This window comes from Oncorhynchus tshawytscha, linkage group LG13 (assembly GCF_018296145.1).
Source record: "Oncorhynchus tshawytscha isolate Ot180627B linkage group LG13, Otsh_v2.0, whole genome shotgun sequence".
Lineage (NCBI taxonomy): Eukaryota > Metazoa > Chordata > Actinopteri > Salmoniformes > Salmonidae > Oncorhynchus > Oncorhynchus tshawytscha.
In genome coordinates, this window is record NC_056441.1 from 831815 (window position 1) to 842327 (window position 10513).

The 10513-nt window shown below is 42.5% G+C and overlaps 1 protein-coding gene across 3 annotated transcripts in view; it reads left to right on the plus strand.

Annotated features, from left to right (window-relative positions):
* LOC112229177 (protein FAM91A1) overlaps positions 1-10513 on the plus strand; it is a 130419-nt gene that overhangs the window by 53784 nt on the left and 66122 nt on the right. For all 3 annotated transcript variants that reach the window (XM_042295049.1, XM_042295051.1, XM_042295050.1), the window contains one exon: positions 4524-4636. In XM_042295049.1, coding sequence (XP_042150983.1) covers positions 4524-4636 — 113 coding nt within the window. The remainder of the gene's footprint in view (positions 1-4523; positions 4637-10513) is intronic.

Sequence of the window (10513 nt, forward strand, 5' to 3'; positions counted from 1 at the left end):
TGTCAATGTGGAGGCTATATACAGGTTATTACGGTACAGAGTCAATGTGGAGGCTATATACAGAGGGTACCTGTACAGAGTCAATGTGGAGGCTATATACAGGGTATTACGGTACAGAGTCAATGTGGAGGCTATATACAGGGTGTTACAGTACAGAGTCAATTTGGAGGCTATATACGGGGTATTACTGTACAAAGTCAATGTGGAGGCTATATACGGGGTATTACTGTACAAAGTCAATGTGGAGGCAGAGTCAATGTGGAGGCTATATACAGGGTGTTACAGTACAGAGTCAATGTGGAGGCTATATACAGGGTATTACTGTACAGAGTCAATGTGGAGGCTATATACACGGGGTACCGGTACAGAGTCAATGTGGAGGCTATATACAGGGGGTACCGGTACAGAGTCAATGTGGAGACTATATACAGGGGGTACCGGTACAGAGTCAATGTGGAGGCTATATACAGGGGGTACCGGTACAGAGTGAATGTGGAGACTATATACAGGGGGTACCGGTACAGCGTCAATGTGGAGGCTATATACAGGGGGTACCGGTACAGAGTGAATGTGGAGACTATATACAGGGGGTACCGGTACAGAGTCAATGTGGAGGCTATATACAGGGGGTACCGGTACAGAGTCAATGTGGAGGCTATATACAGGGGGTACCGGTACAGAGTCAATGTGGAGGCTATATACAGGGGGTACCGGTACAGAGTCAGTGTGCAGGCTATATACAGGGTGTTACGGTACAGAGTCAATGTGGAGGCCATATACAGTGGGTACCGGTATAGAGTCAATGTGCGGGGGCACCAGTTAGTTGAGGTAATTTCATTTAGCAGACAAGATCTGCTTAGACTTCCGTGGCAGTATTTTATAGTATGAAGAATACAATTGATCAAAGCTGAATAAAATCATCAGGATATTTTCTCCAAATGTTTTGAGGGATTGACCTCATGCAGCTATTCTGTGTTGAGCGGTTAACAAAGAAATATGTACACCTATATGCTTCATTTAGAGTTATTAATGTGACTTTAGTTGTTCAACAAACGTTGGGCTATATGCTTTGATTTTTAATACGTTCTAAGGCTGCCTGATTCGACTAGTTGCATGAAAGGCATGATCTCTGCTTTGTTTCAGGTTGTACACACTTCATCAGTCTCTCATTCACAATTTGACAATTTGACAAGCACTTATGCATGTAATGCTTTTATTATAAAGATGCATTTTTATGGTGAAAATCATCTTCCCCAAACCTGAAATTCAAGCGCTGCTTATTTATGTGGTTAGGCTCTACACCCCTTGTAAATGGTAGGTTCAACACCTTGCTGTAGTTTTGATGGGTTAATTAATGGATGGTCCATTGAACGGGTCTGTCAACACTTTGCTGTAGTTTTGATGGGTTAATTAATGGATGGTCCATTGAATGGGTCCTGTCAACACTTTGCTGTAGTTTTAATAGGTTAATTAATGGATGGTCCATTGAATGGGTCCTGTCAACACCTGGTGCTGTAGTTTTTATAGGTTAATTAATGGATGGTCCTGTCAACACCTGGTGCTGTAGTTTTAATAGGTTCATTTATGGATGGTCCTGTCAACACCTGGTGCTGTAGTTTTAATAGGTTCATTTATGGATGGACCTGTCAACACCTGGCACTGTAGTTTTAATAGGTTAATTAATGGATGGACCTGTCAACACCTGGTGCTGTAGTTTTAATAGGTTCATTTATGGATGGTCCTGTCAACACCTGGCACTAGTTTTAATAGGTTAATTAATGGATGGACCTGTCAACACCTGGCACTGTAGTTTTAATAGGTTAATTAATGGATGGTCCTGTCAACACCTGGTGCTGCTGGACACTGCTAGCTGGGAACAGAGCTTTATCTGGGCTCACACTGAAGGGGAAATCAGCCATCTTTGCATCCCAGATGGCATCCTATTCACTTACATAGTGCACTATATAGGGAATAGTGTGCCATGTAGTGCATTATATAGGGAATTGGGGGCCATGTAGTGCACTATATAGGGCATAGGGTGCCAAGTAGTGCACTATATTTTTATTTTACCGTTATTTTATCAGGTAAGTTGACTGAGAACACATTCTCATTTACAGCAACGACCTGGGGAATAGTTACAGGGGAGAGGGAGATGAATGAGCATATTGTAATAGGGAACCATGTAGTGCCCTATGTAGGGAATAGGGTGCCAAGTAGTGCACTATATAGGAAATAGGGTGCCAAGTAGTGCACTATATAGGGTATAGGGTGCCAAGTAGTGCACTATATATTTGGGATGCCATATTCTTCAGTATAGCCTTACATTTTATTTACTGACAAAATAACAAATAACCTGATGGAAGACTGAGTATTGGTGGAGATGCAGCGCCGTGGGTGGTAGTGGAGATGAGACACCGTGGGTGGTAGTGGAGATGAGACACCGTGGGTGGTAGTGGAGATGCATCACCGTGGGTGGTAGTGGAGATGAGACACCGTGGGTGGTAGTGGAGATGCATCACCGTGGGTGGTAGTAGAGATGAGACACCGTGGGTGGTAGTGGAGATGAGACACCGTGGGTGGCAGTGGAGATGAGACACCGTGGGTGGCAGTGGAGATGAGACACCGTGGGTGGTAGTGGAGATGAGACACCGTGGGTGGTAGTGGGGATGCATCACCGTGGGTGGTAGTAGAGATGAGACACCGTGGGTGGTAGTGGAGATGAGACACCGTGGGTGGCAGTGGAGATGAGACACCGTGGGTGGTAGTGGAGATACATCACCGTGGGTGGTAGTGGAGATGAGACACCGTGGGTGGTAGTGGAGATGAGACACCGTGGGTGGTAGTGGAGATGAGACACCGTGGGTGGTAGTGGAGATGAGACACCGTGGGTGGTAGTGGAGATGAGACACCGTGGGTGGTAGTGGAGATGAGACACCGTGGGTGGTAGTGGAGATGAGACACCGTGGGTGGTAGTGGAGATGAGACACCGTGGGTGGTAGTGGAGATGAGACACCGTGGGTGGTAGTGGAGATGAGACACCGTGGGTGGTAGTGGAGATGAGACACCGTGGGTGGTAGTGGAGATGAGACACCGTGGGTGGTAGTGGAGATGAGACACCGTGGGTGGTAGTGGAGATGAGACACCGTGGGTGGTAGTGGAGATGAGACACCGTGGGTGGTAGTGGAGATGAGACACCGTGGGTGGTAGTGGAGATGAGACACTGTGGGTGGTAGTGGAGATGAGACACCGTGGGTGGTAGTGGAGATGAGACACCGTGGGTGGTAGTGGAGATGAGACACCGTGGGTAGTATTGTAAGCCTGTGTACTCGCTTTTGTTATTGTTACATATGGAACAATGTTGCATATGTCTATTTCCTGGAGCAAAATTTGTGGACACAATGTACCAGCCATTTTGTTAACAGTGAGTCGCTGCAGTTTATATTTTGAGCCTCTGCCAATGCCACAAAGTTCGGTGAATGTGAGATGGAGATTGCCTTCAAAACCGTGTTGAGAGTTTGTGTGTAGTCTACACATGATGTAAGCAATGGAATTTCTAGAAGTCATGCAAGTAAGTGATGTTTTCTGTTGGGGACTTTAGGTGCAGTAGGCTCAATATGGTAGGCTGCTGGCGTTGTGATATGACTGGTCTAATGTATGAATGAAGCCAGAGAGTTGATATGTCTGTTTCATGCAGCTAGTCACCCGTTCATGTTCTGCATAAAATCTCTATTTTATTGGTTCACACATCATCATTTTTCTTGGGAATCGAGGAAGAGTCGGGAAGTCCCGGGATGTCGTCACCAAGTCTGGCCTAATTTCCTAGGGCTGCCATTTTCTCTCACTCTCCCTCATTATATCTCTCCCTCAATATCTCTCTCTCTCTCCCTCAATATCTCTCTCTCTCCCTCATTATATCTCTCCCTCAATATCTCTCTCTCTGTCCCTCAATATTTCTCTCTCTCCCTCATTATATCTCTCCCTCAATATATCTGTCTCTCTCTCTCCCTCATTATATCTCTCCCTCAATATCTCTCTCTCTCTGACTTTCTGTCTCTCTCTCTCTGTCTCTCGCTCTTGCTCTCTCTCTCTCAAAAACAGAAATGTTGATGTCAGTGAGAATTTCCTACAGCAATTAACTTTTAGTTGTTAGCTGCAGGAAACTTTTTCCACAGCTTTGATTATTTTCCGTGTGACCATAATGATGCAGGGTGATTCACAATAAATTGCTGCAGTGCTTGATAATGATTTGTTGGTGTGAAGGTGGTCTGACCGACCAGGAGATTGTCTGTCTTTACATTGAGAGGTCAGTCGGAGGAGCAGAACAAATCAGCAGCCAATGGAATCTAACTTGGCTGACAACGTTCTGTTTGACCCTCATGGCATACCATTGATTAGGAAAAGGCTGCTTCTGGCTGTGCACTATGTTATGTTCTCTCTCCCTCTTTCTCTCTCTCTCTCTTTCTCCTCTTCCTCTCCCCCTCTCTCACCCACACTCTCTTTCCCCTCTCCCCTCCCTCTCTCAGAATGCTGTGTCTATGTACTGTCGCCTGGGTTTTGCCCTGAAGAAAGGAAGCTCATTCAGCTCAGAGCAGCTCCACCCCACATGGAAGACTGCCCCCTCTGTCAACAGACTGAAGTAGGTCTTCAATACCACTATATAACCACACTACTATATCACTGCACTACTATACTACTACAGCACTATATCACTGTACTACTATAACACTATATCACTGTACTACTACAACACTATATCACTATACTACTATATCACCACACTACTGTATCACTATACTACTACAACACTGTCACTATACTACTATATCACTATACTACTATATAACTATATCACCACACTACTATATCACTACACTACTATATCACTATACTACCTCAACACTATATTACTATACTACTATACCACTACTCTACTATATCACTATACTACTATACCACCACACTACTATATCACTATACCACTATACTACTATATCACTATACTACTATATCACTACACTACTATAACACTATACCACTATAACACTATATCACTATACTAGTATATCACTATACTACTATATCACTATACTACTATAACACTATACTACTATACTACTATATCACTATACTACTATATCACTATAACACTATATCACTATACTACTATATCACTATATCACTATACCACTATAACACTATACTACTATATCACTATACTACTATATCACTATACTACTACAACACTATATTACTATACTACTATACCACTACTCTACTATATCACTATACTGCTATATGACTATACTACTACAACACTATATCACTATACTACTATATCACTATACTACTATATCACTACACTACTATAACACTATCACTATACTACTATATCACTATACTACTATACTACTATACCACTATACTACTATATCACTATACTACTATATGACTATACTGCTATATCACTATACTACTATACCACTACTCTACTATATCACTATACTACTATACCACCACACTACAACATCACTATACCACTATATCACTATACTACTATATCACTATACTACTATATCACTATACTACTATACCACTATTTCACTATACTACTATATCACTATACTACTACACTACACTACTATACTACTACACTACTACTACACTACTCACTATACTACTACACAACTTCCATCACGTAAGACATCATCCCCAGTAGGCGTAGGCACTGGTGAAAACACACTGTGACCAGGACGAAATTTCACCCGGACACCCTCCTCTGTGGGGTAGAGAAGTGCGTTACGCAAGGGTGTCTAGCTCGAGACCCAGAAATGGAATGTGCTGAGATGAAGTCAGACAGCCCCTGGTTTCTTATAAAGAGACTGATTATGGGACACTGTGGAACTCAGGGTTGAAAAAACAGTGTTTATGTGCCAAGATTGGCCTAAAATCTGGCCCACTCTGGGTACCAAGGCTCTGGTGATCAATGAGGTGCCCTAATTGGACAGCTGTGGGTACTGTTGTCACAATGAGGCTCACTCGCTTTAGGTGGTAAAATGCGTTCCGGTAACCGGAAATGTTTTTGGTTTACTATTGGTTCTGGGAACAAAGCTATAAGTTTCCTGACCGGTAAAACGGTTTCTAATCTAGAAGTGCCTGTTCTGTGAATGTACATTTTTAGGTTCCAGGGAGGTTCTTAGAACATTTTTACTCTGGTTCCAGGGAGGTTCTTAGAACATTTTTACTATGGTTCTGAGAACATTTTTACTCTGGTTCCAGGGAGGTTCTGAGATCATTTTTACTCTGGTTCCAGGGAGGTTCTTAGAACATTTTTACTATGGTTCTGAGGACCCTTTTGCTATGGTTCCAGGGAGGTTCTGAGAACATTTTTACTCTGGTTCCAGGGAGGTTCTTAGAACATTTTTACTATGGTTCTGAGGACCCTTTTGCTATGGTTCCAGGGAGGTTCTGAGAACATTTTTACTATGGTTCCAGGGAGGTTCTGAGAATGTTTTACTCTGGTTCCAGGGAGGTTCTGAGAACATTTTTACTATGGTTCCAGGGAGGTTCTGAGAATGTTTTACTCTGGTTCCAGGGAGGTTCTGTGAACATTTTTGCTATGGTTCCAGGGAGGTTCTGAGAATGTTTTACTCTGGTTCCAGGGAGGTTCTGTGAACATTTTTGCTATGGTTCCCTGAAAGGTTTCCTGGGATGTTTTGTTAATGTTGTGAGAAGACAATTCTAGGTTATTTGAAGTTAATTAAATAACATTCTGAGAACATGTTGCAATAAGACGTTTAAAAGCACTGCTGGCTTAGTTTGGTTGAACTGTTTTCAACTCAAAGTACAGATAGTTCACATGGAAATGAATCTGCTTTGGCATTAATCATGCAAGCAAATTTTATTTTTTATTTTGGCACGGCATCAGTGAGATATGAACCTATGATCTTCTGTTCTCTAGCCATGGAATTAGTGCACTGCATCAGTGAGATATGAACCTATGATCTTCTGTTCTCTAGTCATGGAATTAGTGCACTGCATCAGTGAGATATGAACCTATGATCTTCTGTTCTCTAGTCATGGAATTAGTGCACTGCATCAGTGAGATATGAACCTATGATCTTCTGTTCTCTAGCCATGGAATTAGTGCACTGCATCAGTGAGATATGAACCTATGATCTTCTGTTCTCTAGCCATGGAAGTAGTGCACTGCGCCACCAGGATGGAGCTTGCATGCCATATTTTCTTCAACTCATACAAAGCTGTTCATTTTTGTCTATTCAAACAGACCCCATTTCAAATGGAAACAAGCACTCATTAAGATCAAGTGTGGCCAACCCACCTGAACACACTTAACAAGGTAGAGGATAGAGAGGTAGAGGATAGAGAGTTTTGTTGTTGCTGAGAAGTGAATGTACACTGAGTGTACAAAACATTAAGAACACCTCCCTAGTATTGCATTGCACCCCCCTTTGGCCTCAGAACAACCTCAATTCATTGGTGCATGGACTCTACAAGGTGTCAAAAGCATTCCACAGGGATGCTGACCCATGTTGACTCCAATGCTTCCAATAGTTGTGTCAAGTTGGCTTAATGTCCTCTGGGTGGGGGACCATTGTTGATACACACAGGAAACTGTTGAGCATGAAAAACCCAGCAGCGCTGCAGTTCTTGACAGTGGTGGAAAAAGTTCTCAATTGTCATACTTCAAAGTGAAAGTCACCCAGTATAATTGGTACCATTGGAAAGAAAACACATTAAAGTTTGTAGAAATAATGTAGGAGAATATAACACAATAGATATGGTAGGAGAACATCCAAACATCCAAAAACCAACCAGAATTGTTTTTTTCTTCTGGAGAGCCAATGCTCTTCCAATGGAAAGTATAGGGGCATAATGAATTCTAGCTGCCAGGATGCAATTCCCATGGCTTCCACAGGGTGTCAGCAGTCTATGGTCATGGTTTCAGGCTTGTACCTTCCAAAACGAATAAGAAATATGAGTTCTAGTAGAAGGACACACTCTTGGAAATTCGTGTTTTGGCGTGCGATGAAGACAAGACGCACCTGCTAATATCGGTTTCCTATTGAACATACTTATTTCTGTAATAAATATTATAGTTTGATTACATTTTTGGGTATCTGAGTAGTCAATAAAAACGTAATTTGACTTGTTTTAACAAAGTTTAGCGGTAGATTTTTGGATTCCTTTCTCTGCAAGTTGAACAAGTGGGTTACTCAAATCGATGGCGCCAACTAAACTGACTTTTTGGGATATAAAGAAGGATTTTATCTAACAAAACAACACTGCATGTAATAGCTGGGACCCATTGGATGACAAATCAGAGGAAGATTTTCAAAAAGTAAGTGAATTTTTTTAAACCTGTGCCGGTGGAAAAATATTTTGATGTGTGGCGCCGTCCTCAAACAATCGCATGGCATGTTTTCACTGTAAATCGGACAGCGCAGTTAGATTAACAAGAATTTAAGCTTTCAACCGATATAAGACACTTGTATGTACCTAAATGGGTCACACTCCAACACTCAGACATCATTTACAAACGAAGCATTTGTGTTTAATGAATCCGCCAGATCAAAGGCAGTAGGGATGAGCAGGGATGTTCTCAGGGATGTTCTCAGGGATGTTCTCAGGGATGTTCTCAGGGATGTTCTCAGGGATGAGCAGGGATGTTCTCGGGGATGAGCAGGGATGTTCTCAGGGATGTTCTCAGGGATGAGCAGGGATGTTCTCTTGATAAGTGTGTGAATTGGACACTTTTCCTGTCAAAATGCAGCGAGTACTTTTGGGTGTCAGGGAAAAAGTACATTTGTTTCTTTAGGAATGTAGTGAAGTAAAAGTTGCCAAAAATATAAATTGTAAAGTACAGATACCCCCCAAAGACTACTTAAGTAGTACTTTAAAGTATTTTTAGTTTAAAGTCATTTCCACCACTGGTTCTTGATGCACTCAAACCGGTGCGCCTGACACCTACTACCTTACCCTGTTCAAAGGCACTTCAATCTTTTGTCTTTCTCATTCACCTTCTGAATGGCACACAAACACAAACAATGTCTCAAAACTTAAAAATCCTTCTTTAACCTGTCTCCTCCCCTTCATCTACACTGATTGAAGTGGATTTAACAGGTGACACCAATAAGGGATCATAGCTTTCACCTGGTCATTCTATGTCATACACACACACACACAAGAGCAAGTGCTGTTATATACTCAGCGTATGTTTTTAAATAACATTCTTATAACGTTCTTTGAAAGTTAGGAATGATTTTTTATGGAACGTTTTCTTAATGTTCTGAGAACATGACTTTAAATAGAACCACGAGGAGACCTGTAGAAAACATGCTGAAGTACTGAAATTCTCACCTAAGAAACATATGGTTCTCAGAACGTTAAGTGCTAGCTGGGTATCCTGAACCATTCCCAGAACGTTGCAGGAAGGTTGCATGCCACGCTCTCACCAAGCTCTAAGAAACATATGGTTCTCAGAACGTTATGTACTAGCTGGGTTATCGCCTGTGGAAGGCGGGGCTTCCAGCGAGGATTTCATTTGACTTGTCGGGGCATGATTGTAGATTGTTCAACCGAAGTCTCACTTCTGCCCATTGTATGTTGTACTGAAGTTGACTGAGTGACTTCTGCCCATTGTATGTTGTACTGAAGTTGACTGAGTGACCTCTGCCCATTGTATGTTGTACTGAAGTTGACTGAGTGACTTCTGCCCATTGTATGTTGTACTGAAGTTGACTGAGTGACCTCTGCCCATTGTATGTTGTACTGAAGTTGACTGAGTGACTTCTGCCCATTGTATGTTGTACTGAAGTTGACTGAGTGACTTCTGCCCATTGTATGTTGTACTGAAGTTGACTGAGTGACTTCTGCCCATTGTATGTTGTACTGAAGTTGACTGAGTGACTTCTGCCCATTGTATGTTGTACTGAAGTTGACTGAGTGACTTCTGCCCATTGTATGTTGTACTGAAGTTGACTGAGTGACCTCTGCCCATTGTATGTTGTACTGAAGTTGACTGAGTGACTTCTGCCCATTGTATGTTGTACTGAAGTTGACTGAGTGACTTCTGCCCATTGTATGTTGTACTGAAGTTGACTGAGTGAAAGGGAAGCAGCTCTAAACCAACGGGGAGATGAAGCAGTACACAATACAAAACCAGATTACAATACTGTGAAGCACGTTAATAGATCACACCCACACTACTAGGACACAGTCCCCTAATGCACACACCCACACTACTAGGACACAGTCCCCTAATGCACACACCCACACTACTAGGACACAGTCCCCTAATGCACACACCCACACTACTAGGACACAGTCCCCTAATGCACACACACCCACACTACTAGGACACAGTCCCCTAATGCACACACCCACACTACTAGGACACAGTCCCCTAATGCACACACACCCACACTACTAGGACACAGTCCCCTAATGCACACACACCCACACTACTAGGACACAGTCCCCTAATGCACACACA